The sequence below is a fragment of the Globicephala melas genome, chromosome 3 (genome assembly GCF_963455315.2).
Source record: "Globicephala melas chromosome 3, mGloMel1.2, whole genome shotgun sequence".
Classification (NCBI taxonomy): Eukaryota; Metazoa; Chordata; class Mammalia; order Artiodactyla; family Delphinidae; genus Globicephala; species Globicephala melas.
In genome coordinates, this window is record NC_083316.1 from 62,355,536 (window position 1) to 62,383,535 (window position 28,000).

General features: G+C 42.3%; 1 protein-coding gene across 1 annotated transcript; it reads left to right on the forward strand.

The window, feature by feature from the left end:
• LOC115845143 (betaine--homocysteine S-methyltransferase 1) lies at positions 1-27,990 on the forward strand. Its single transcript, XM_030842818.2, has 8 exons — positions 1-132; positions 3,818-3,950; positions 10,589-10,707; positions 18,914-19,105; positions 19,478-19,625; positions 23,105-23,287; positions 24,734-24,962; positions 26,658-27,990. The coding sequence occupies exons 1-8, from the start codon at positions 100-102 to the stop codon at positions 26,839-26,841; spliced, it is 1,221 nt and encodes a 406-aa protein (XP_030698678.1). The 5' UTR covers positions 1-99; the 3' UTR covers positions 26,842-27,990.
• Positions 27,991-28,000: the final 10 nt, after the last annotated feature.

The window sequence follows — 28,000 nt, forward strand, 5'->3', positions numbered from 1 at the left end:
GGCTGCTGCCGCCGTGCAGCTCCGGGCTTCTCAGGGGGAAACGCTCGCCTCGCCGGTCCTCATCCGTGTTAAGTACCGTCCGTCCGGGACACCACGAAGATGGCACCAGTCGGGGGCAAAAAGGCCAAAAAGGTGAGTCTGCAGGGGACCCAAGGGCGCTGTCCATCCCGGCCAAAGCTCTGAGTTTCGATCCACAAACCAGCCCCGCATTGCATCTCAGCCGCGGGGAGCGCAGAGGAGCCCTTAGAGCCTGACTGTGACCAGAACGCCCCCCAGGACTTCTGCTGCAGAACCCCAAGGGGCCTCTGAGTCCGCACTCCTGCCCCCCTGACCAGAGCGCCCTCTAGAACTATGTGACCCCCCAACTCCAGAGCGCCCCCAAAGAGCTGAGACTCCCAACGTCTTGAGCACTCCCCCGTGATGCGGCTCCTAGACCCACAGGTGCGACTTCCCTTCCCCACGGCGGTGGGACTCGGGGTCGCCCTGCTGCGTGCCCCGGGCTCCTCTGGGGTCTGTGCCCGTGCCACCGCGCTCGCCCCTTGACGCCCAGCGCTTGCAGGGCAGGGAGGCGCGCGCCCGGTCTCCCACCGTTTCCCGCCCGCGCACTCACAGGCGCCTAGGGTCTCAGGGCCCCTACCTTGCAGGGTTCTCGCTGCACCCACCAGCCCGCCCCGCCGCAGCCCTAGGGCTCTGGCGTTGTTTGGATGATGTAAGTTTTCATCCCGCAGTTTGGTTTCAGCGATCACAGAACAGGGCACCATGCGGGCCTCGAAAAGACAGTTTCAGAAAAATTAAGCACAATGGCCGTAAGATATTGAGGAAGGACTGTTAATAAGTTTTAAAAATAAAAACCCAGTAACAAGCCCGCCCTTCCCTGGGGACGAGTGTTTCAGTCCAGATTGTGGGTCTTCGTCTAGTTACTGGGGGGGGGGGGGACTGTGCGGGGGCCGGAGATGGATGGATGGATGGATGGATGGATACACTGAGAGTAGGACTATGGTTAGGAGTGGGAAGAGAAGGACGGAGGGAGTAGGGAATATGCTTGCGCCTTGGGTGTCAAAGCACCCAACTCCATGCCTGGCAGACAGAGGCCCAGGGAATGGCAGCGAAGGAGACAGGGCCAGGCCAACTGTACTCCTGCAGCTCTAAGGACTGTGGGGGCAGGTCCACCTCCCAAATTCATTGCCAGCCATCCCTTTAGAAATGGGCTGTACCTAGTTTCTAAAGGGCTGACCCCGCCTCAAATTAAAAAGACCTCCACACAAGGAAAAACATTAATTCAATTAATTTTTTAAATGCCATGCAGTCCCAGGATTTAAGATGCTGAGATGACAATCGATTATAGGCTGTCACCTGTTCAGTTAGGTGGAGAATTTTGCCAATCCATATATCTACTAAAGGAATAGCTGATGTAGGCTGGAAAGGACGATTCCCATAGAGATGTAAATTTTTTCTTGGTTTGGCCCGATTTACGTTGCCATAAATCCTAATCCACTACCCCAGACTCAAACTCACAAAATGAAACATTTTAAAGGATTATTTTAGCAACAGATGGACATAAGATGGGAAGAAAAAAAAAGTTTCTTTGGTAACCTTGTTTCCATGCCTATGTCACTGTTAAAATATGGACGATAATACTTCTATACTTCTGATTAAAATTAAAACGTACGTTACAAAACTAACACAAGTTCATTGTAAACAACTAGGAAAACCACTAAGAACAGTGTCTACTACATTTTGATGTATATTCTGCTAGTTTATTGTCTAGGCAAATATGTACTTTTTAAACAAAAATTCTGATATTACACATATTGCTTTGCAACACTTTTTCACAAACAATATCTTGAGCATTTTCTCAGAGCACATTCCATTTAAAAAAAAAGCCACTTAGCTTAGGAACAAGAAAGTCTGAAGTTCAGGTAATTTAAAAATGCAGTAGAATCTAAGAGAGTGTTCTTCCTGATGTAATTGTTCAATAAACTAAGGTACAGCATGGTAATTGAATCACCGCTAGCCACTCTGCCACCAAGTATCAGATTCTTAGCTATGCTGTGCATTTAAGTGTTGTGCTACTAAAGTTTGAAAACACACACAAGAGTCCAATGAGAGTTGCTAGGTGATCGAATAAAATATCATGAATTACGTCACCCAAATGAAAATTAGTAGCCAGTCATATCTCATTTATTTGACTGTTGTTCATGTTTTTATACAACTGCACCGACTAGCAATATATCTATTTTTCTTGTTAATTGGGTCATAACGATCAAAGTTGTAGTTTTAAAATGTGACTTTTTTTGGAATTTTATTTTATTTTTTTATACAGCAGGTTCTTATTAGTTATCTGTTTTATACATATTAGTGTATATGTGTCAATCTAAAATGTGACATTTAGACACATTGTAATCATGACAGGTATTTGGATTTCAAAATTACATGTGATCAATTCTATATTTTTGTATCTGTTATCTCATGGACTTGTACACTTGACATTTTTTCTATGTGGAAGGGCTATTCAAGAATATATAGCATAGTCTTATTTCACTGCTTTAAGGTAGAAATGTCAGATGTTTCTTTTCTCTGAGCACCAGTTTCAAAATGGTGTGGAAGAGAGGCAGAAGTTGGTGAGGACCTAAGACAGAAAAGCCTACAAATGTCTTGCACAGAATTTGTAACCCTTGTTATATCAGCATTTGTTTTGTCAACCATTATTAGTAATAAATGGAACACAACAGGTAAGTACATTCCAAGTTATTACTTTACACAGCCTTTTCAGGGCTATCCCACCCTCCCCACCCCCATTTAAAATCAAATCTAGATACCATTTAAGGATAAAAGAATCAGGAGGCCATATACACTGCACCTGGAAGACCGTGTATAAATTACTCAGAGACTCTGGACCTTAATTCTTCATTTGTAAAATCAGAGTGACCTAAATTGAATTAGGGTATCTTTTATTTTTAAAGGCTATGAGTTTTTGAAATTAAAAAAAAAATGGTTACCTAGAAAATTACTTTCTAAGTCACAAAGCCCTTTAAAAATATTAAGTTCAAAATTTCTCTATTAACACCAGGGTAATTATTGCATAGTACTGTACATGGAATAGGTATGGAGGTTGGATTAGAAATTAGTTTACAAATATTTTATTTACCTGTCTCTTTCCTGTTCCCTCACTTGTAGAGAGCAGGCTGTGCATACTCATAACTTCCTGGACAGCATAATGCAGCTGCTATTATGGAAACTGAATTTTAACACCAGAGACAGAAGTCTTTAATTGATTTGGCCCTCTTTGTGGTAGTATCTCCTTCCTTCTGTCTTCACCAAATATCTTTTGACTTTTCAGTCTCAAAATGCCTTAATAGCATTGTATGCCACTTCAACTTTATAAAATACAATCCTCTCTTTAGTTTATTGATAGAATAAGAAGACTAACAATCACCATTTTAAGAAGGTGTGCTTAAGTATTTATTTACAACAAAACCTTTTCATCTAATGAGGCTTTACAACAAAACCTTTTCATCTAATCCCTCTGAAGATGTTTATTCAAACATAACATCCTCCCACAATATTCTTCAAATACTCTTTAATGTGTTCGGAAAGACCCCATCCCTGTCACATACACATGGATACACAAACTTTCAATATATTAGCATTCTGGTGATTCTCAATATAGTCACAAATTTCTGTATAAAATAGATATTTTCTGAGAATTCTAAAGAAATCATACTTCTCAAGAATATGATAGCAAAAGTTCTAAAGGTAGAAAATTGTCTTAAAAATTCAAGTAACACCTTTTCTTCCTCCTCTTCTGTAATTTTAGGGCATCCTAGAACGGTTAAACTCTGGAGAGGTCATGATTGGAGATGGAGGTTTTGTCTTTGCACTGGAGAAGAGGGGCTATGTGAAGGCAGGACCTTGGACCCCAGAAGCTGCTGTGGAACACCCAGAAGCAGGTTGGTGCACAGCTATATTCTAAGCTCTCATAAAAGACCACTATGTTGACCCAAGTCTAGAAGCATGCCATCAAACAGATACATTCATGCCGTGGTATCCAAATATTTATTATTGCCTGCTGGGCACTGTGCTAGGTACATAAGTACAGGTTTGCCTGTTGCGTAAGTATCAATGGCCCGTTGCTGTCATCTATATCTACCTTTTTTTTTTTTTTTTTGCGGTACACGGGCCTCTCACTGCTGTGGTCTCTCCCGTTGCGGAGCACAGGCTCCGGACGCGCAGGCTCAGCGGCCATGGCTCACGGGCCCAGCCGCTCCGCGGCATGCGGGATCTTCCCAGACCGGGGCACGAACCCGTGTCCCCTGCATCAGCAGGCGGACTCTCAACCACTGCGCCACCAGGGAAGCCCTATATCTACCTCTTGTTCGCTGATCCTCACTCTAGATGAGTCTAGAACCTGGCTCACTGCCTTTCTCTGCCCCTCCCTTCTTCAACACTCTAGTTGACTTCAACATCCATACATGTGATCCATCCAGCACTCTTCCTGTTAGTGCCTTGATCTCCTCCTCATCTCCAGCAAACTTTCCCTCCATTCCCACCTTAGCAACCCTCTCCTAGACCTCACCATCGCCAATAGCTGTCCACCTCTGAAATCTCAAGGACAAATACCACATTCTCTGACTACCCCCTCCTATCTTTTCTGCTCACTTTCTCTAGTGCTCCTATTCTTCAATCTCATCACGACTCTGGCTCTACCATTTTAGTGTGTTTTAGCCATTCTCCCCCACAAGTCCACCTTCCCTCCTTAACCCACTGTAAGTTGCATGATACAGCATCAATCATCATCTTGCAGATAAGCCCTCTTCCATTATGTATCTGCCAACTAGTCAAATTCATTGTATACTAGCGCCACTCTGTTCAACTACCTACCTAACCTGCACCTGCACCCACACACCTTATTCTCACTTTACTTTTTTGACCACAAATCTTTTATGGACAGGAGGGGAGGTAGGATGCAATCTGAAGGGGATAAATGCTGTCTCTTAGGGCCTCCGTATCAGCCTTAAGGAATAGCGAAGATTTAATCTTTAAAAGGGAGGAATGGGTCACTTTTGCAGGTCCATGGACTTCTGAGGGATGTAGGTTTTCAAGGCTAATGGGTTAATCCACCCATATGTCTTTATTCCAGATCTGAGGGTCCCATTTCTTCCTAATCAGACCCTAACTTTTGGCAATAAAATGCTTTCCCAGTTGAGAACTCTGCTGCCTATGTAATTTAGTCCCGGGCCAGAGCCTCAGTTTTTCTGTTCTCTAGCAACAGGAACTGAGTCTCTTTACATACCACCCAGAAGATCCTCAGACTCTCACACATTGCCTGAAATCGGAGATGACTCACCTGTAGCCTTTCATTGTCTTTGTCCAGTATTTGGTGGTACCCAACAATAGCCATCTAGCTCTGGAGTCCATATAGTTCCTACTTCCCCTGGACCTCTCAAACATCTGACATAGTGCACCGGCTAGTGCATTCCCTTCCAAGGATATCTCATCCTAATTCACTACAGGTTGAGGTTTTAATAGTTGTACCCCTAGAGCATGCTGGGAGCTCCATCACCTGTGATGTGTGGGTGCTCATTACTAGCTAGTCAGAAGGAGATCTGACTCTAAAATGATGCCTTCAGAGTTATTTCCCATGACTATTTCTGGCTTCAACTCTTGCAGGTCAGACCACTCAGAAAACACATTATGAAGTAGAGAGTTGTGCTCAGGGGTTCTACTCTTGGGAGTGAACTAAGGGAGTGAGGGAAGCAGGACTGGGCAAAGGGAGGACCTGGAACTAAGCTGCGAAGAGTTGTAACAGAGACCCCAGCCAATCTCTCAGGGAGCTCTGGAATTGCACAGGCCCCTCAGAGTTGTCCCAGATTGAGGCAAGGCAGCTAGGTCTTTGTGTTTTCCCCCTACTAACAGACCAAGCCCTGCACACAAGCTGTCAGCGCTCCCCTCCTCCAGGAGAGGGCTGAATCCTGGGCAAAGGAGTGCCCTTTGGCCTAGGGCACTTCCTAGGAAGGGTCTCAGTCAGGAGCCGTCAGCAACCAACACTCTGAAAGAATTTAAATCTTTCAGAGGAAACCAGAGTTCTTGTGAATATTGTATAAAATAATAAACATGTTTTTTACGTTAAAGAAGAGCGTATTCCAATAAACTCAGTGACGAAGGATGGAAATTAACCAAGAACATAAACTGAGAGACAGTACAGTTTTGAGAATCAGTACAGACTCTGGATCCAGACAAACTGGATCAGATCCTGACACAGCCGCTAGGCTGTGCGGCCTTGGGGAAATTAGCTAAGAAAACCGAGATAATATTGACATCTACCTCATAAAGTTGTTATGAGGATTAAATAAATGATATGTGCAGTGTTCAAAAGAGTGCCTGGCTCATGTTAAACATTACAACTATTCGCTCTTGTTATTAACTTGAGTGAGTTGCTTCCCCTCTTGGTAATATTCTTGGTTGTATTAACCTATTACTGCTAGAGAAGTACAGAAGTGTGTTCAAATCACACTGTCCCAAAAAAAATCCAAAATAGAAGAGCCATAGTCCCACTATGAAACCCAGCAAATGCACGCAACTTTTATATTCCCAAATAAACGTAGAAATAATACTGTGTTCTACCCTTAAAAAAAAAATGCAATTAGTAAGCTTTGGAAGCTAAGCCAATAAGAGTTCTCGAATTTTAGTTTCACCAGCGGAGTTTGTTAAAAATAATAAATTCCCAGACCCCACTTATAGATTTGGTTTCATTAGGTTTGTGACGGGTCCAGGAACCTGCATATTTATAATACTTGTCTCCAAACGATGGCAAGGTAAACCCCACTTTCAGAAGCATTGTGTCGAAGGGATGTAAGGAACACAATGGCATAATTAAGACCTGAGAGTGAGAATTTCTAATATATCTATGGTTTGTTTCTTAAGGTCTGCTTGCTGGGTTAAACTCAGAATGAAATATTTCTTGGGCCAAACTGACATTAACGATAAACTACCTTTGCCCAAACTTTGCCATGGAAACAAAATAAGACTGTTGTTTAAACTGCAAATTTCAATTTTGTTAGTCACGTTTACTTTTTTAAAGTCACACATTAGAGGAGCTCAAGAGAAACTGCTCTGATACCAATTTTCTTTGATTTTATTAATGCAGAAACAGCACATTTGATCTCTTGGCCATTTGTGTCTTGAATATTTTGAGCTTATTTACATGTATTGAGCATTTGCTCTACTTTTTCTTCTGCGAGCTCCTTGCTTTCCAAGAATTAATGAAAACTCCATGATACTGAGTCATCAGATTTAATCCTTTCTGCTACAGACTGAAATCCCCTATATTCAACTCTGCCAGTGCCTAGTTCAAACTCTGTCAAACACAGTGGACTACAGGACGCATCAGAAAAGACAAATCTGCTTGTAACTTATCTTCAAAGAACCATTTCATACGACCTTGGATGTATTTAACCTTTTCTGGGGTGGGGGGTGGTGAAATGTGTTTAAAACATTCATGCTCTAAATGAGAGCGGTGGTCATTGTCATGCTACTTTATGCAAATGAATTTGTTTTTGCAGGTGCTTTTCTAATTTTGACTGGGTAATAACTAGAATTCATATAGACCCTGAAAAGTTTCCCTGTAGACTGGACGGCACCCAAAACACTTTTGTAGGAGTGGTGCCTGGACTTGACTTTTTAGTGCTGGAAGCAGTGAGAAAGGGAAGGTTATGCTACAAGTCTGCAATTCCTTATCCAAGCCCTTTTGGGGCCAAATGCGTCTTAGAATCCAGAATTTGTGGGAATTTTAGAAAGTTAATACATTACATATGCTACATATTGCATAACGCTCTTATTAGGGTCTGAAGTGCTCCCCTACGCCCCGTCAAACACATGAATACTCTTTTTGCATCAAAATATATGGCTACCCACACTAAATAGGATACAATTATAAATATCCTCACATTAGTTCAGGTGACATTTTGCTGCCAAATGATTTTACTGCAAATTTATTGTCCCACTGAAGAAATACTGCAAATTTTTATTTGACCTTTTAGAGTTTGTTGTGGAATTTCAAAGACTTGCATTTCTCAAGTAAGTGTACAAGGTAATATCTATATTCTGTACATATATGTCTGGGTCATATGTTTTATACATATACACACACACATAAGTTGGTAATATTTAGCTTCTGTGATGCTAAAATAAAACTAGTATATGAAGAGTGTAAAGCCATAAAATGAATATAATCAATTAGCATAAGTTGTATCATTGTCATGTGAACTGGTCATACCCTATTGTCGGTTAGAGGATGAAAACTCATCGTTTTATGATGAGAGGAAACAGAAAATAGAAACTGAAAGGATATTCAGAAATTACCAGACTAACTCTCCTACTAAAATTTATGCCAAAAGTTGTGGTTCTTGCACTCAGTGGAATCAGCTTTGAATCAGTTTCCCTGGGTCTGGAGGGGTTTGAGGAATCTGAATTTTTAATTGTCCCCAAGTGAGTCTAGTAGGGTCACACTTTGAAAAGCATGGCATTTTTAAGAAGCATGATGGAATAATCAAATCAAATCAAATCTATTAAGAGTGAAAAGGTTGTCTTCACCTTTCTGACTTACTGCCCTCTGAAAAAACCTGATAAAAGACTATAGACCCTATGAGCACTATACAATGTACATACAGGTAAACAATTTGCACACCATTCCAGGGTTTTTGCTTTTTTTTTTTTTTTTTTTTTTACAGCCTCTGGAAATCCATCAAAGGGCCAGCTGGGTGGACTTCTTATTCATAAACCATTCTGTCCCAGATACCAAGTCTGTAGTCCCTTCTCCCTTGCTCCAACCTCAGCACTCTGTGTTTATCTGACTGACTGTATGTAAGGTTTTTCAGTTGATTCTGCTGCTAATTAAAACAACTTTGAAACCCCCTAATTTAGGCATGCTTTTAAGTTCCCACTGAGAACGAAAGGTTCCATGATTTTAAAAGCAGAGATTTGGCTTCAAGCTTAGAAATCCATTCTCTGAAATTCAAAAGCGTTTTTGGCCTCACCTTTTTGTCCATTTATAAACAAAAACTGAGCTTCCTATGTTCTTGGCACTCTACTAGGCATCTGGGTTGCAAAGATGCCAAACTAATCTCCAGTCTTAGCCTCTGAAGGGCTAAGAACACCAGTGTCCTAATAATTTCCTAGTGTCTAACGTAGTTGTTCCCAGACCGGCAGACTTTATAAGTCTCTGAAATTTCAAAATAAATTTTAGGGTTCAATATACGACTGTTGGTTTCTTACTCTGTCCAGTCATTTCTCCTGACAAAAACAAAACACCATCTAAGTCTCAATATCATTTTATAGAAGAAACATCCTCCTGCTCTCTTAGAATGGTGATTCTCAACAAAACTGAAAATAAGAATCAGCTGGGAAAACTTTAAAAAAAATTGCTTGTGCCTTACCCCAAACCAATTAAATTAGAATATATGTGGATTTGACACTAACCTTCATAAGTTTTGAAAAGCTTGCAGGATATCTAATGGGCAACCAAGGTTTAGGACCACTATTTTAGAGCAAAGGATAACTCTTTAAATTGCATACATTTGATTATATGGGGGAAAAAAAAAAAAGAAACCTCCCACCATGTTTCCTCCAGCCAATGAAAGCTTCGCCACGTGGTATTCACCCATGAACCTAGATTGCGAACATTTCTCCAACACTTATTCCACTCTACTACCAGAATTATCTTTCAGAAACACTGAGTTGGGCTTCCCTGGTGGTGCAGTGGTTGAGAATCCGCCTGCCAATGCAGGGGACACGGGTTTGATCCCCGATCCGGGAGGATCCCACATGCCGTGGAGCAACTAAGCCCGTGCACCACAACTACTGAGCCTGTGCTCTAGAGCCTGTGAGCCATAACTACTGAGCCCACATGCCACAACTACTGAAGCCTGCGTGCCTAGAGCCCATGCTCTGCAACAAGAGAAGCCACTGCAGTGAGAAGCCCGTGCACCACAGCCAAGAGTAGCCCCTGTTAGCCGCAAGTAGAGAAAGCTCGCGCGCAGCAACAAAGACCCAGTGCAGCCAAAAATACATAAATAAAATAAATTAAAAAAACAAAACAAAAACACTGATACCTGTGGTCTGGCACCTAGACTCCTTGGGATGATGTGCTAGGCTGTTTTACACTCTGACAGCCCGCCTTTCCAAGTGCATCTCCCACCACTTCTCCAGCATATCCTCAACTCCGGCCACTCAGACTGCTTGTCACTCCCCCAAATGCCAAGACTTTTCTTGCCTCCTTGTCTTTGCTCGGGCTGTTCCCTCTCTAGGGAATGTCCTTCCCCATCTTCTCTGCCTGGCAAAAGCACTGAGATGATTCTTCCTCTGTGGGACCTCCCTCTTCCCTTCACCCCACATCCATGGCAGAGATAATCTCTTTCTCCTGGCAAGAGACTCCAGATCCACCCCTCATTTGCCCCCAGGATGAGCAAATGCCAGGCAACCAGGAATTTAAGCAGCTGTTTTCATAGTTGTTTATCTGAGAGCCTTTTGAAAGCATCACAGACTAATAAACTGTTAACAATGAATAGCTTTCCCTCATTCAATCTCCCAGTTCGCCAGCTTCATCGAGAATTCCTCAGAGCTGGATCGAATGTCATGCAGACCTTCACCTTCTACGCCAGTGAAGACAAGCTGGAGAACAGGGGAAACTATGTTGCAGAGAAAATATCCGTGAGTAACACCACACATGGCGCTCTTAGAAGGACACAGTAGACACGCGTGTCATTACCAAAGCTCTCATAGAGAAAAATGTTGAGCCTCTTTAGAGTTCTGTTTTGTTTTAAACAATACAGAAACGAGATATGTGTAAATAATATTCTTAGGTTTTAGCTAGCGTCCCTCAAATTAACAGAAAGGCATTTAATGAAGCAGATCAAAGAAGTATTTAACTATTAATGATTCAGTCTCTTGACTAAGTTGCTGAAGGAGTATCCTTACAAACTCTTACATCTTCTTTAAAAATTAATTTTATTTATTGATTGATTGATTTTATTTTTGGCTGCGTTGGGTCTTCGTTGCTGCCCACGGGCTTTCTCTAGTGGCGGCGAGCATGGGCTACTCTTTGTTGCAGTGCGCGGGCTTCTCATTGCGGTGGCTTCTCTTTGTTGAGGAGCACGGGCTCTAGGCGCGCGGACTTCAGTAGTTGTGACACGCAAGCTCACTAGTTGTGGGTCGTGGGCTTAGTTGCTCCGCGGCATGTGGGATCTTCCCGGACCAGGGCTCGAACCCGTGTCCCCTGCATTGGCAAGCGGATTCTTTTTTTTTTTTTAAACATCTTTATTGGAGCATAATTGCTTTACAATGGTATGTTAGTTTCAGCTTCACAACAAAATGAATCAGTTATATATATACATATGTTCCCATATCTCTTCCCGCTTGCGTCACCCTCCCTCCCACCCTCCCTATCCCACCCCTCCAGGCGGTCACACAGCACCGAGCTGATCTCCCTGTGCTATGCGGCTGCTTCCCACTAGCTATCTACCTTATGTTTGGTAGTGTATACATGTCCATGCCTCTTTATTGCTTTGTCACCGTTTACCCTTCCCCCTCCCCATAGCCTCAAGTCCATTCTCTAGTAAGTCTGTGTCTTTATTCCTGTTTCACCCCTAGGTTTTTCATGACATTATTTTTTTCTTAAATTCCATATATATGTGTTAGCATACGGTATTTGTCTCTCTCTTTCTGACTTACTTCACTCTGTATGACAGACTCTAGGTCTATCCACCTCATTACAAATAGCTCAATTTCGTCTCTTTTTATGGCTGAGTAATACTCCATTGTATATATGTGCCACATCTTCTTTATCCATTCATCCGATGATGGACACTTAGGTTGTTTCCATCTCTGGGCTATTGTAAATAGAGCTGCAATGAACATTTTGGTACATGACTCTTTTTGAATTATGGTTTTCTCAGGGTATATGCCCAGTAGTGGGATTGCTGGGTCATATGGTAGTTCTATTTGTAGCTTTTTAAGGAACCTCCATACTGTTCTCCACAGTGGCTGTATCAATTTACATTCCCACCAACAGTGTAAGAGGGTTCCCTTTTCTCCACACCCTCTCCAGCATTTATTGTTTCTAGATTTTTTGATGATGGCCATTCTGACTGGTGTGAGATGATATCTCATTGTAGTTTTGATTTGCATTTCTCTAATGATTAGTGATGTTGAGCATTCTTTCATGTGTTTGTTGGCACTCTGTATATCTTCTTTGGAGAAATGTCTATTTAGGTCTTCTGCCCATTTTTGGATTGGGTTGTTTGTTCTTTTGTTATTAAGCTGCATGAGCTGCTTATAAATTTTGGAGATTAATCCTTTGTCAGTTGCTTCATTTGCAAATATTTTCTCCCATTCTGAGGGTTGTCTTTTGGTCTTCTTTATGGTTTCCTTTGCTGCGCAAAAGCTTTTAAGTTTCATTAGGTCCCATTTGTTTACTTTTGTTTTTATTTCCATTTCTCTAGGAGGTGGGTCAAAAAGGATCTTGCTGTGATTTATGTCATAGAGTGTTCTCCCTATGTTTTCCTCTAAGAGTTTGATAGTTTCTGGCCTTACATTTAGGTCTTTAATCCATTTTGAGCTTATTTTTGTGTATGGTGTTAGGGAGTGATCTAATCTCATACTTTTACATGTAGCTGTCCAGTTTTCCCAGCACCACTTATTGAATAGGCTGTCCTTTCTCCACTGTACATTTCTGCCTCCTTTGTCAAAGATAAGGTGACCATATGTGCGTGGGTTTATCTCTGGGCTTTCTATCCTGTTCCATTGATCTATATTTCTGTTTTTGTGCCAGTACCATACTGTCTTGATTACTGTAGCTTTGTAGTATAGTCTGAAGTCAGGAAGCCTGATTCCTCCAGCTCCATTTTTCGTTCTCAAAATTGCTTTGGCTATTCGGGGTCTTTTGTGTTTCCATACAAATTGTGAGATTTTTTGTTCTAGTTCTGTGAAAAATGCCAGTGGTAGTTTCATAGGGATTGCATTGAATCTGTAGATTGCTTTGGGTAGTAGAGTCATTTTCACAATGTTGATTCTTCCAATCCAAGAACATGGTATATCTCTCCATCTATTTGTATCATTTTTAATTTCTTTCATCAGTGTCTTATAATTTTCTGCATACAGGTCTTTTGTCTCCTTAGGTAGGTTTATTCCTAGGTATTTTATTCTTTTTGTTGCAATGGTAAATGGGAGTGTTTTCTTGATTTCACTTTCAGATTTTTCATCCTTAGTGTATAGGAATGCCAGAGATTTCTGTGCATTAATTTTGTATCCTGCTACTTTACCAAATTCATTGATTAGCTCTAGTAGTTTTCTGGTAGCATCTTTAGGGTTCTGTATGTATAGTATCATGTCATCTGCAAACAGTGACAGCTTTACTTCTTCTTTTCCGATTTGGATTCCTTTTATTTCCTTTTCTTCTCTGATTGCTGTGGCTAAAACTTCCAAAACTATGTTGAATAAGAGTGGTGAGAGTGGGCAACCTTGTCTTGTTCCTGATCTTAGTGGAAATGCTTTCAGTTTTTCACCATTGAGGACGATGTTGGCTGTGGGTTTGTCATATATGGCCTTTATTATGTTGAGGAAAGTTCCCTCTATGCCTACTTTCTGCAGGGTTTTTATCATAAATGGGTGTTGAATTTTGTCAAAAGCTTTCTCTGCATCTATTGAGATGATCATATGGTTTTTCTCCTTCAATTTGTTAATATGGTGTATCACGTTGATTGATTTGCGTATATTGAAGAATCCTTGCATTCCTGGAATAAACCCCACTTGATCATGGTGTATGATCCGTTTAATGTGCTGTTGGATTCTGTTTGCTAGTATTTTGTTGAGGATCTTTGCATCTATGTTCATCAGTGATATTGGCCTATAGTTTTCTTTCTTTGTGACATCCTTGTCTGGTTTTGGTATCAGGGTGATGGTGGCCTCGTAGAATGAGTTGGGGAGTGTTCCTCCCTCTGCTATATTTTGGAAGAGTCTGAGAAGGATAGGTGATAGCTCTTCTCTAAATGTTTGATAGAATTCGCCTGTGAAGCCATCTGGTCCTGGGCTTTTGCTTGTTGGAAGATTTTTAATCACAGTTTCAATTTCAGTGCTTGTGATTGGTCTGTTCATATTTTCTATTTCTTCCTGATTCAGTCTTGGCAGGTTGTGCCTTTCTAAGAATTTGTCCATTTCTTCCAGGTTGTCCATTTTATTGGCATAGAGTTGCTTGTAGTAATCTCTCATGATCTTTTGTATTTCTGCAGTGTCAGTCGTTACTTCTCCTTTTTCATTTCTAATTCTATTGATTTGAGTCTTCTCCCTTTTTTTCTTGATGAGTCTGGCTAATGGTTTATCAATTTTGTTTATCCTTTCAAAGAACCAACTTTTAGTTTTATTGATCTTTGCTATCGTTTCCTTCATTTCTTTTTCATTTATTTCTGATCTGATTTTTATGATTTCTTTCCTCCTGCTAACTTTGGGGTTTTTTTGTTCTTCTTTCTCTAATTGCTTTAGGTGCAAGGTTAGGTTGTTTATTCGAGATGTTTCCTGTTTCTTAAGGTAAGATTGTATTGCTATAAACTTCCCTCTTAGAACTGCTTTTGCTGCATCCCATAGATTTTGAGTCGTCGTGTCTCCATTGTCATTTGTTTCTAGGTATTTTTTGATTTCCCCTTTGATTTCTTCAGTGATCACTTCGTTATTAAGTAGTGTATTGTTTAGCCTCCATGTGTTTGTATTTTTTACAGATCTTCTCCTGTGATTGATATCGAGTCTCATAGCGTTGTGGTCGGAAAAGATACTTGATACAATTTCAATTTTCTTAAATTTACCAAGGCTTGATTTGTGACCCAAGATATGATCTATCCTGGAGAATGTTCCATGAGCACTTGAGAAAAATGTGTATTCTGTTGTTTTTGGATGGAATGTCCTATAAATATCAATTAACTCCATCTCATTTAATGTATCATTTAAAGCTTGTGTTTCCTTATTTATTTTCATTTTGGATGATCTGTCCATTGGTGAAAGTGGGGTGTTAAAGTCCCCTACTATGAATGTGTTACTGTCGATTTCCCCTTTTATGGTTGTCAGTATTTGCCTTATGTATTGAGGTGCACCTATGTTGGGTGCATAAATATTTACAATTGTTATATCTTCCTCTTGGATCGATCCCTTGATCATTATGTAGTGTCCTTCTTTGTCTCTTCTAATAGTCTTTGTTTTAAAGTCTATTTTGTCTGATATGAGAATTGCTACTCCAGCTTTCTTTTGGTTTCCATTTGCATGAAATACCTTTTTCCATCCCCTTACTTTCAGTCTGTATGTGTCTCTAGGTCTGAAGTGGGTCTCTTGTAGACAGCAAATATATGGGTCTTGTTTTTGTATCCATTCAGCCAATCTGTGTCTTTTGGTGGGAGCATTTAGTCCATTTACATTTAAGGTAATTATCAATATGTGTGTTCCCATTCCCATTTTCTTAACTGTTTTGGGTTTGTTATTGTAGGTCTTTTCCTTCTTTTGTGTTTCTTGCCTAGAGAAGTTCCTTTAGCAGTTGTTGTAGAGCTGGTTTGGTGGTGCTGAACTCTCTCAGCTTTTGCTTGTCTCTAAAGGTTTTAATTTCTCCATCAAATCTGAATGAGATCCTTGCTGGGTAGAGTAATCTTGGTTGCAGGTTTTTCTCCTTCAACACTTTCAATATGTCCTGCCAGTCCCTTCTGGCTTGCAAAGTTTCTGCTGAAAGATCAGCTGTTAACCTTATGGGGATTCCCTTGTGTGTTATTTGTTGTTTTTCCCTTGCTGCTTTTAATATGTTTTCTTTGTATTTAATTTTTGACAGTTTGATTAATATGTGTCTTGGCGTATTTCTCCTTGGATTTATCCTGTATGGGACTCTCTGTGCTTCCTGGACTTGATTAACTATTTCCTTTCCCATATTAGGGAAGTTTTCACCTATAATCTCTTCAAATATTTTCTCAGTCCCTTTCTTTTTCTCTTCTTCTTCTGGAACCCCTATAATTCGAATGTTGGTACGTTTAATGTTGTCCCAGAGGTCTCTGAGACTGTCCTCAGTTCTTTTCATTCTTTTTTCTTTATTCTGCTCTGCAGTAGTTATTTCCACTATTTTATCTTCCAGGTCACTTATCCGTTCTTCTGCCTCAGTTATTCTGCTATTGATCCCATCTAGAGTACTTTTAATTTCATTTATTGTGTTGTTCATCATTGCTTGTTTCATCTTTAGTTCTTCTAGGTCCTTGTTAACTGATTCTTGCATTTTGTCCATTCTATTGTCCATTCTATCTCCAAGATTTCGGATCAACCTTACTATCATTATTCTGAATTCTTTTTCAGGTAGACTGCCTATTTCCTCTTCATTTGTTAGGTCTGATGGGTTTTTATCTTGCTCCTTCATCTGCGGTGTGTTTTTCTGTCTTTTCATTTTGCTTATCTTACTGTGTTTGGGGTCTCCTTTTTTGCAGGCTGAAGGTTCGTAGTTCCTGTTGTTTTTTGTGTCTGTCCCCAGTGGCTAAGGTTGGTTCAATGGGTTGTGTAGGCTTCCTGGTGGAGGGTACTAGTGCCTGTGTTCTGGTGGATGAGGCTAGATCTTGTCTTTCTGGTGGGCAGGTCCACGTCTGGTGGTGTGTTTTGGGGTGTCTGTAGACTTATTATGATTTTGGGCCGCCTCTCTGCTAATGGGTGGGGTTGTGTTCCTGTCTTGCTAGTTGTTTGGCATAGGATGTCCAGCACTGTAGCTTGCTGGTCGTTGAGTGAAGCTGGGTGCTGGCGTTGAGATGGAGATCTCTCGGAAATTTTTGCTGTTTGATATTATGTGCAGCTGGGAGGTCTCTTGTGGATCAGTGTCCTGAAGTTGGCTCTCCCACCTCAGAGGCACAGCACTGACTCCTGGCTGCAGCACCAAGAGCCTTTCATCCACAGGGCTCCTTAATTTGGGATGATTGGTTGTCTATTCAGGTATTCCACAGATGCAGGGTATATCAAGTTGATTGTGGAGCTTTAATCCGCTGCTTCTGAGGCTGCTGGGAGAGATTTCCCTTTCTCTTCTTTGTTCTCACAGCTCCCAGGGGCTCAGCTTTGGATTTAGCCCCGCCTGTGCGTGTAGGTCGCCGGAGGGCGTCTGTTCTTTGCTCAGACAGGACGGGGTTAAAGGAGCCGCTGATTCGGAGGCTCTGGCTCACTCAGGCCCGGGGGTAGGGAGGGGCACGGAGTGTGGGGCGGGCCTGCGGCGGCAGAGGCCGGCGAGACGTTGCAGCCTGAGGCGCGCCTGTGCGTTCTCCCGGGGGAGTTGTCCCTGGATCCCGGGACCCTGGCAGTGGCGGGCTGCACAGGCTCCCCGGAAGGGCATGTGGCTAGTGACCTGTGTTCGCACACAGGCCTCCCGGTGGCGGCAGCAGCGGCCCTAGCGTCTCATGTCTGTCTCTGGGCTCCGGACTTTTAGCCGCGGCTCGCGCCCGTCCCTGGAGCTCTCTCAAGCAGCGTTCTTAATCCCCTCTCCTCGTGCACCAGGAAACAAAGAGGGACGTAAAAGTCTCTTGCCTCTTCGGCAGTTCCAGACTTCTCCCCGGACTCTCTCCCGGCCAGCCGCTGTGCACTAACGCCCTGCAGGCTGTGTTCACGCCGCCAACCTCAGTCCTCTCCCGGCGCTCCGACAAAAGCCGGAGCCTCAGCTCCCAGTCCCGCCCGCCCCGGCGGGCGAGCAGACAAGCCTCTCGGCTGGCGAGTTCCGGTCGGCCCGATCCTCTGCGCTGGAATCTGTCCGCTTTGCCTCCGCACCCCTGTTGCTGTGCTCTCCTCCGCGGCTCCCAAGCTCCCCCACTCCGCCTCACGAAGCCTCCACCCGCGAAGGGGCTTCCTAGTGTGTGGACACTTTTCCTCCTTCACAGCTCTCTCCCGCTGGTGCAGGACCCGTCCCTATCCTTTTGTCTCTGTTTAGTTTTTTCTTTTGCCCTACCCAGGTACGTGGGGGGTTTCTTGCCTTTTGGGAGGTCTGAGGTCTTCTGCCAGTGTTCAGTAGATGCTCTGTAGGAGTTGTTCCACGCGTAGATGTAATTCTGGTGTATCTGTGGGGAGGAACGTGATCTCCGCGTCTTACTCTTCCGCCATCTTCCCGGAACCAGTCGCAAGCGGATTCTTAACCATTGAGCCACCAGGGAAGTCCGAAACTCTTACATCTTTACAATTTGTTAATGTGACACAGTATAGGAGAAAGGTCATATGTGCCAGGAGTCAGTGAACCTAGAATCTTCCAGGCTCAGCTACAATCAACTGCATGATGTTGGGCAAACCATTTACTTATCCCATCAAATCAGCAATTTCTTCATCTCTAAAATGAAAAAGGAATTCTAAAATTACATGAGACTGTGTGATCTCTAGTACTGGGGTTTTTTGAGGACAAACATCAATTTATATTGTCTAAAAAATCAGAAAAGACCTGACTTGTGATACATGTATCTGTTGAAAAAATATATAATGACAAAAAGTCATGAATTCTGTAGTAATTTAAATTGAATTTTATTCTTATTAATCATAAAAGCAAATCATCATCATCATCACCACTATTTGCTAGGTATTCTTCTAAGAGCAGCTTAGGCATTGGAAGATACCAGATCCTTTTATGTAAGGACTTTTACCCTCTCACAGATCTTTGGTATAATATAATATCCTAAATACCATCATTAGATTTTTTTTTTTTAATCACTGTTATTGGCAATGTTGTTACTGCAAATTGCTCAACTCCATAAAGCATTGAACTATTCCATCACTGTCGTTTTCTGGAATAAAATCACTGTTATAACATACAACTGAGATTTGGACGTTGAATAACAATTTTGCTTCAATTTCACATGAAAATGTAGATGTATCATAAATTCATCCATTTTAGGGGCAGAAAGTCAATGAAGCTGCTTGTGATATTGCCCGGCAAGTAGCTGATGAGGGAGACGCCTTGGTGGCAGGAGGCGTAAGCCAGACACCTTCGTACCTTAGCTGCAAGAGGGAAACTGAAGTCAAAAAAGTCTTCCAGCAACAGTTAGAGGTCTTCATGAAGAAGAACGTGGACTTTTTGATCGCAGAGGTAAACATATACGATCTAAGATGAGACGAGTACACTTAGGACATTTTCTCTGCCTTTTACTCTCATGAGGACCATATGGGGTTAGGCACCAGTCATGACTAGTAGCTGTAATATTTAGTTTTGAAATGTTTTTCCAATTTAGGGCTTCAACTAAATGTGATTCAGTTAACGTGACATAGTATTCTTCAAACCTGTGGGCTGTAAGTCGCTGAAATCACCTTTCTATTCTGTTTTAAAAATGTTAATGGGTCACAACTCAGAGTTTGAAAAACACCCATCTGAGGATAATTAAGTTAATACACAGTAGGATAAGTTTTCAAATTATTTGGGAAGAAACAAGATTAAAAGTATCTTGACTTTAACTTATTTCAGTATTTTGAACACGTTGAAGAGGCTGTATGGGCAGTTGAAGCCTTGAAAGCATCTGGAAAACCAGTGGCAGCGACCATGTGCATCGGCCCAGAGGGAGATTTACACGGTGTGGCCCCTGGCGAATGTGCAGTGCGCCTGGTGAAAGCAGGTGATGATGCGTTCTGGCCAGTTTGCAATTAGTGTGTCTATCTTTAAAATTTATTTATTTATTTTTATATTTATTTTTGTCTGTGTTGGATCTTCATTTCTGTGCGAGGGCTTTCTCTAGTTGTGGCGAGCGGGGGCCACTCTTCATCGCGGTGCGCGGGCCTCTCACTATCGCGGCCTATCTTGTTGCGGAGCGCAGGCTCCAGACACACAGGCTCAGTAGTTGCTCCGCGGCATGTGGGATCTTCCCGGGCCAGGGCTCGAACCCGTGTCCCCTGCATTGGCAGGCAGATCCTCAACCACTGCGCCACCAGGGAAGCCCCTAGTGTGTCTTTTAAATGACATACAAATGCAGGTCCATCTATGAATCACTATATACTACTTTTGTTACAGGAAAGCCATTAATTTACTTTCTTAGGAATATCTATAATATCATTATTGAGTCCCAAAGAGAAAAAAATGTTAAAAAAAAATACATACACAGACATACCAGCCTTTTGAAATGGGCAATTAGACCTACGCTGAAGGTTTAACACCTGGAAATGAGAAGAATTTTAGTAAATCAAAAGGAACATTAGGAAAAATTATGTTTTATTTTAAACTATCTAAAGTTGAGGTCTTTAGACATTAATAACTTTTAAGTCAGTTGCCCTCTTTGCCAAAGTTTTTCCATTCTCATAAATGACGGGTATGCTTTACTTTTTGTAATTGCTATAATAAATTTTCAAATCCTTTGATGTGAGACATGGAGCACCTAATTTACCTTTTCATATAATTTCCATTCCTAATATTGGGTCTCATTTCAATTAGGGAAAATTCACAGACTTTTTTCAAAGCTGCCTCATTTTCAACCTGAGGAATAACACAGTGTCCGTGGAAGAGTCTGACTCACTCTGTGGAACAGAGATTTTGACTGGCTAATTGTTTAATTTCTCATCTTTATCCAACTCTTAATAGTTCATGAAAGTCACTTCATACTTGTCACTAATAATAATTATTTAGGTTTAGGAATGACATTGTAGGATCCTAATTTTTTATTCTACATATTAGAAATGGGGGGAGAAACCAAATTAATATGTTTCAAAAAGATGAGAGGAGGCCCTCATCATCCCAACTGTTAATTGGCAGGGATTCTTGGCCTGCATCTACTCCTTCCCCTGCCGGTCTGTTCAGAGTGAGTGGCCACAGTGCTTGACCTCACTGTACCCTGTTTCTATCCTTCACAGAACTCCCCAGTTATCTCATTCGTTTATGTCTTGAATGTCTGGCTCTCTCACTTGATTGTAAAATCCCAGAGGGCAGAGACTATGTCTGCTTGGCTCAGCACGGAGTACCGTGTGCCCAGCACAGCACCCAGCACATGACAGGTCCTTAGTCAATATCCGTCTCACAAATCTAGTCCATCTTCCAATGTTAGTTCAACTTCCATGTGCCCTGACATAGTCATCCCTACCCCAAATAATCACTTCCTCCTCTCAGCAGCTGCGTCGCACATTTAGCGTGTCCTCAGATGACATTTCTAATCTGTGAGACTGTTAATAGGGTTCTGCAGTTACACACGGATAGAAAATGCTGTGTTAAGCCACGTTAAGCAGCCTCTTGGCGGCAGAACTTCTCAGAGGCTTTGACGTGTTCGTGTGTACTGGCAGTCTCCAAGAAGGGACTACAGTAAATGACTACTGCCCAATTTAATTGATCATAGAACCTTGTTTTCATAGAGCAAACCTTGGGAAGCCCTGTGCTAAATTATAAAATCTTTGGTGTCCTTTATTTATATTTCTCTAAAACCCCTTACAAGGACCTTTATACCTAATAGACATCAATAAATAGCCAAGATGTGATGACTTCATTAATGTAATGACATCTAGCAAGGAAAGAGAAACTGTGGCTCCAGGACACCAGGAAGGACGGATGGATGGACGGAAGGAAGGAAGGAAGGAAGGAAGGAAGGGAGGGAGGAAGGGAGGGAGGGAGGGAGAGAGGGAGGAAGGGAGGAAAAGAAAGGGAAAGAAAGAAAGAAAGAGAAAAGAAGAAAAAGGTAGTCGAGACCCAAGTGACCCTGTTCAGTAAGCTGTTGAATATACCAGTCTGGAACCCAGTAGAAAGGTCAGGGTTAGAGAGAGAAGCTTGGGAGAGGTCTGGATATAGATGGTATTGAGAGCCTGGGGCTGAAAAGGAAGTGTAGATGCAGAAGAGAAGATGGCTCAGTGGGATCCTGGGACACCACAGGACTGAAAGGTTTAGCCTTGAGGAGGGGTCAGCACATAACACTCAAAAAAAAGCAGCCAGGGAGGTAGGGGCAACACTCAGAGAGTGGGGGAAGTTCTCAGAAGCCAAGAGAAGGGGAGTATCGATGAAGGAGAGAGTGCCACGAGGTTGAATGCTGCCGAGACGTTGAGTAAGATGAGAAGAGAGAAGTGACTACCAGACTTGGCAAGATTGAGGTCATCGGTGTCCTTAACAAAAACTGATTCAGAGGAATGACGGGAAGTGAGGCCAGATTGGAACAAAAATGAAGAGCGAACTGCAGGCCCAGGCCAGTGAGGACCGCTAAGACGCCTGCCACTGAACACTGGAGGTCACAGCGTGCAGCATCAGCTCTGCTGCTCCTGGAATCTGGATGTTGGTGCCGCTCTCATTGTGGCCAGAACGAATCTTTCCTTTCCTTGTTCTTGGCATCTCTATATCCCAGCTACAAAATCCTAGGCCATGAGTTCATCAAAAAAGTCCTTTTTGTCGGACAACCCAAGTGTCCAACTAATGAATGGATAAGCAAAATGTGGTACGTACATGCAATGGAATATCATTCAGCCATAAAAAGGAATGAAATTCTGACACATGCTTCAACAGGGATGAGCCTTGAAAACATTGTACTAAGTGAAATAAGCCATTCAGGAAAGGACACATATTATATGATTTCACTTGTACGAAAGTTTCGGAAAAACCGTTTCCTAAATTACACTCTGCTGTTATGCCCAAGAAACTTAATAATATTGTTAAATTGGCCTGATAAAAGGAAACATTGATTTATTCCTCAGATGAGTCGTAACCACAGGTGCCATGGGGCAGCTGGGAGTCGTGAAAAATTATCATGCTTTGCAAATATAATGTCAAAGATTGAAAAAATGGCTACTAAAATTTGAAGTTAAAGAACAGTCCAATGATGATTTTTTTAAAATGACTACTAAAATTTGAAGTTAAAAAAACCTCTAATAATGATTATATTTTTCAAAAAATGATGGACAGCCAAGTATGCATAAACGACACTTCAAATATAGCTGACTCTTCAAAGCACTGTTCGCAGAAAGGGCTTGCTGCCTGTTACTAATCATTCTTGCCCAAGGGTGAGATAAGTTTGCAGGGACCCAGTGCCATACTTCCAATTCACCATTCCAAATAAAAGCTCCCTGAGTGAGAAGAGAGTCGGGCCCATTGGTACCTGGTGAATCCCTAAAGCTCAAATGTTCTTCCCACTTGCAGGAGCTTCCATCGTTGGCGTGAACTGCCATTTTGACCTCACAACTAGCTTACAAACAGTGAAGCTCATGAAAGAAGGCCTGGAGGCCGCGGGACTGAAAGCCCACCTGATGAGTCAGCCCTTGGCCTACCACACTCCCGACTGTGGCAAACAGGGATTTATCGACCTGCCAGAATTCCCCTTCGGTAAGACAGACGTTTTATAAAGCATCTCAGGGTCTTTATGTTTGACAAATTCCAAAGAAATCTCTAGCCATAGAGCTTTATCATGTAAAGTAATGGCTGCAAATCCCCTCATATCTTGCCCCCAGCTTCTCTCCTTGCAACCCAAAACTTTTAAATTAGACATTAGGAAAAGACAGGACCGGCAAGCAAAAAAGACCTCTGAACTTAAATGTAAAATCAAAGATGAGTCAACACCTAGGTAGACAACCAATTCGTCATACCTGAAGTTGGCAGAAAGGACGCCCTCCTGGGTAGGATCAGCAAAGATTCTGTTTCTGGTTCCAGCTCTGTTGCTAAGTTGCAGAACCTTAGCAAAATTTCTTAGTTCTCCCAGATCTTAATTTTCTCATCAGAAAAAATAAGTCGTTTAGACCAGGTTATCGCCCAGATACTTTTCTCCTATTCTGAATGTTGCTTAGATATTCTAGCAATATCTGAGTTTGCGGGGCAGAGGGAAGTTACCATCATTGGGTTACTGTGTAACAGATTTGAATGAAGAGACCAAGCAGATGAAGGGGGTAATACTTGCAGTCTGGGAAGAGGGATAAAGCATGTGTGGGAAGTGGGGGTGAGTCTACCTGGAGAATCAAGCCACGGGTGAGCGGGGCCAGACCCTGGCCAGCCTCCTATTTCATTCTAAGGTCCTTACCCCATATTCTAGAGGGACCCTGGAAAATAATCCGTCTAGAAGAACCATAGAAGAAGAACGGCAAGGCATTTGTGGTATTTATTGCTGTAGAACAAATTATTGCAAAATTTAGTGGCTTTAAACAACAAATATTTATTATATCTCAAGTTGCTGTGGGTCATGAATTTGGGAGCAGCTTAGCTCAGAGTCTCTTAATACGTTGCAGTCCAGACTCTAGCAAGGGTTATAGTCATCTGAAGGCCTGATGGGGGCTGGGGGATCTACTTGCAGGCTCTCTCAGTTGGCTGTTGGGAGTCAGGGTCAGTTTTTTTCTGTCTGTGGACTGGAGGCCTCAGCTCCTTAGCTCATGGGCTTTCCACTGTGGTATCTGAGTGTTCTCACAACACGGCAACTGGGCTGAACGTTCCAGGAGAGAACAAGGCAGAAAACATAATGTCTCTTATGACCTAGCCTCAGAAGTCACAAACTATCCCTTCTGCCATATTCTATGGGTCTCACAGACCAACCTGACATAATACAGGAGGGTCCACACAAGGGTGAGAACGTCAGAGGGCAGAGATCATTGGGAATCATCTTGAAGTCCGGCTGTCACAGTATTTACAATTGGATATGTCAATGCAAAATAGCTAATAGTTTTTAAGAGTTAGGAACTAAATATTGACAACTTATCTAACTCATTTATTGAAAATATCACATTTATTATAGCTGTTTGTTTTGAATATCTATTTTTAATTTAAGCAGAGTGTCATTTATTACAGGACTGGAGCCCAGAGTGGCAACCAGATGGGATATTCAAAAATACGCCAGAGAGGCCTACAACCTGGGGGTCAGGTACATAGGTGGGTGCTGTGGATTTGAGCCCTACCACATCAGGGCGATTGCAGAGGAGCTGGCCCCGGAAAGGGGATTTTTGCCACCAGCCTCAGAAAAACATGGCAGCTGGGGAAGTGGTTTGGACATGCACACCAAACCCTGGATCAGAGCAAGGTAAGAACCTTAAACTGTATTTCCCAAACCAAACTCATTTAGATTATGAAGATGTCCAAATGAGGTCATTACCCAAACTGCAGCCTATTTGCTGTGTAATGGTAAAGAATCAGTTATCCTCTTTAAATTCTCTCATAGAGGTGTTTATAACGTAGCTTTATGGAGTGGTTTTTGGGGAAAGCTTTAAGAATATAGAATATAAATCATGTAAGTTGCAACACAATGTGATTTCACACTCTAGGAAAGCACCATCCATGTGGTGGACACTAACAGTGAATCAGTTGTTAGGATTTAAGTACAGCAAGTATTAATTGCCCGTTCTGTGCCAAGCACGAACCTTAGAGCTGGGAAGACAGTGGTGAATGAGATAAAACATGTCTTTACCCACAGAGTTTACATTCCAGTGGGGAACAGGAACAATAAACAAACAGAGTTTCACACCAGGCTATGTGCAGGGCACTAGGAATATAGAAATGAAAGGCTGTGGTCCCTGGCTAAGAGAATCTCGCGGTCTACTGGGGAAAATGGAGAAGAAAGGTGATGTAGTTAACTGCTTGAGTAGAGGCATGGATAAAAAAGTAACAATGAAGAGGAGAGAATAACTATCGCTACCTAATAGATACTTTAGAAGAAGGGACGTTGGGGCTGGATTTTGAAGAGCTGAGTAGGCTTCCACGGGATAAAGAAGGGGGTGGAGGATGCACCCCAAGCAGAGGGAGCAGTTTCCCTCTGTTCAGTGAACATTAGTTGAGCACAACTATGTCAGGCACCGTTGTGGTTGCTGAGGGAGCACGTTGGACAAGGCACAGGCCTGTCCGCAAGGAGGTAACAGTCTAGTAGGCAGAGAAATAAACAGCTAAGTTCAAACTGGTATGGTAAGTTAAGGATGAAGATGTGCACAGGTGCTGTGGAGTCTGTACTAATGGCCCACAGGGGGAAAGGTGGGAAGGTTGGTGAAGAATTTCTTACAGAGCTAACACCAGAGCTGAATTCTGAAGGACGAATTAGATGGCCAGACAGGAGAACAGCCTAGAGGGAAGCACTGAGATGTGGCAAGAGGACAAGGTGCTGAGACACTAGAAGTTTGAGAATATTGGATTCAGAATTTGGTAAAGACACAGGTCAGGAACAGGAGGTGGCCTTTGTTCATGCTCACGAGGTTGAGATGACCTCATCCCAAGGCAGTGAGGAGCCTGGAGGGTCTCAAGGGGTCCGAGACAAAGTTAGATTTGCAAGTTTCAGTAGCCTCGAGACAGGGAAACCTGTGAGGAAATCTCTGCTGGAAGATACCAAACGTGGCGAGGCCTGAACTAGGAGACAAGGGAAATAGAAAGGAGGCTGGGGCGGGATCCTCAGGGTGAGAGGTGCAGAAGCAACACTGGCTTTGGGGAGAGCAGCAAATGTGGGCTCAGCTGGCTCAGGAAGTAGAGTGCCAGAAAGTGAGGATGGAGAGGTAGGGTAATTTGGATAGAAAATGTCCCTATTCTAAACTCTTAGCTTTTGAACCTATGTGTATGTAAAAAGAAGAAATTCAAAGTAACTTTAGACCTACAGATTCTGAAAGAAAAAGATAAATGTGTTTCAATGGACACACTCTCAAGAGCCCAAAGACAGCTCTACAGGGGTGTCTTAGCTCTGCCACCTAGAGAGGGAAGCTCAGGGAGAAGTCTCCTGCTGTGTGTTTTGTTCCCCCAGGGCCAGGAAGGAATACTGGGAGAATCTTCAGATAGCCTCAGGCAGGCCGTACAACCCTTCTATGTCAAAGCCGGATGCCTGGGGAGTGACCAAAGGAACAGCCGAGCTTATGCAGCAGAAAGAAGCCACGACCGAGCAGCAGCTGAGAGAGCTCTTTGAAAAACAGAAGTTCAGATCTGCATAATAGCCTCAGCGGAACCCATTTTCAGTGACCTCCTCTATGCTTGGAAGTCTATGTTTGGGCCACAGTTCCAAAAATAAGGAAAAGATGGTTAAAAGGCAATGCTTATATGAACCCCAGCCTACAGGTAACAAAACAATTACAAATAGTACTTGACAATTTTGAAAAGTATATATTTATAACTTGAAAGCAAAATAAATAAGAAGCAAATATTAAACAGGTTTACTAAGCACCCACCATGTACACGGTATTAAGGAAATCACTGTGGCCAAGGAAAAGTAATTTGGACATTAGTCCCACTTCAAGAAGTTTGCAGGCTAGTAAGGAGGAGGAGATGTGAGCTGTCATAAATGGCTCAGCAACCAGACAGGGACAGACAAAGTGCTATAGGAAAGTGACTTCCAAGCTCTTCTGAAGATGACCCTTCATAAGAAACACAATTTATATTGATATAATGACCCAGTAAAGTACATGTACAACCATTGAAATAAAATGTGATCCATTCTGGTATTTTTTATTCCAGTCCTTTCTGTCCTATTTCATTAATAAAATACTATGCTGGTTAAGACCCCTCAAATTGATTTTATGACCCATTAATGAGTTTTGACCCACAGATTGAAAAACACTGCTATGGGACACCAGCTACGGGGACTTTGCTATTCCTTTAAGTTTTTTCTTAGAAAATCAGTCCTATGGGACCTGATCAGTAAATATTCAAAGCTCAGAGTTCCAGAGTTGTTCCCTCACTTTTCTGACCCATTTCTACCACTAAGAAGCATTCAGACCAATGGGGAGGCTGAGAAGGGATGGGTACCCAGGCTCTCTACATCTTTTTCGAGGCTGGATCCACCTCCCTTCAGTAAGGCTGGGGAGCAATGGTCCTGTGTTACTTTGGTAGCTTTAAAAAATATATAATAAAGAAAAAGAGATTCTCCAAACTCTATCTGGGGTTCCTAGATTGAGAACTATATTTTTACCTGGTAGTATCTACTCTGAAAGCTCAAGCCTGAAGATGTAAGAGCATTAGAATAAACGGCTACTCAATGTATTAGGAAAGAGTTCATGTTTCTTTCTAAACATTCATGGATTGGTATAGCTGTTTGGAAATTCTAATCTCTTCAGCTATTAAAATAAAAGGAGCAATGAGACTTATCTTGGATGT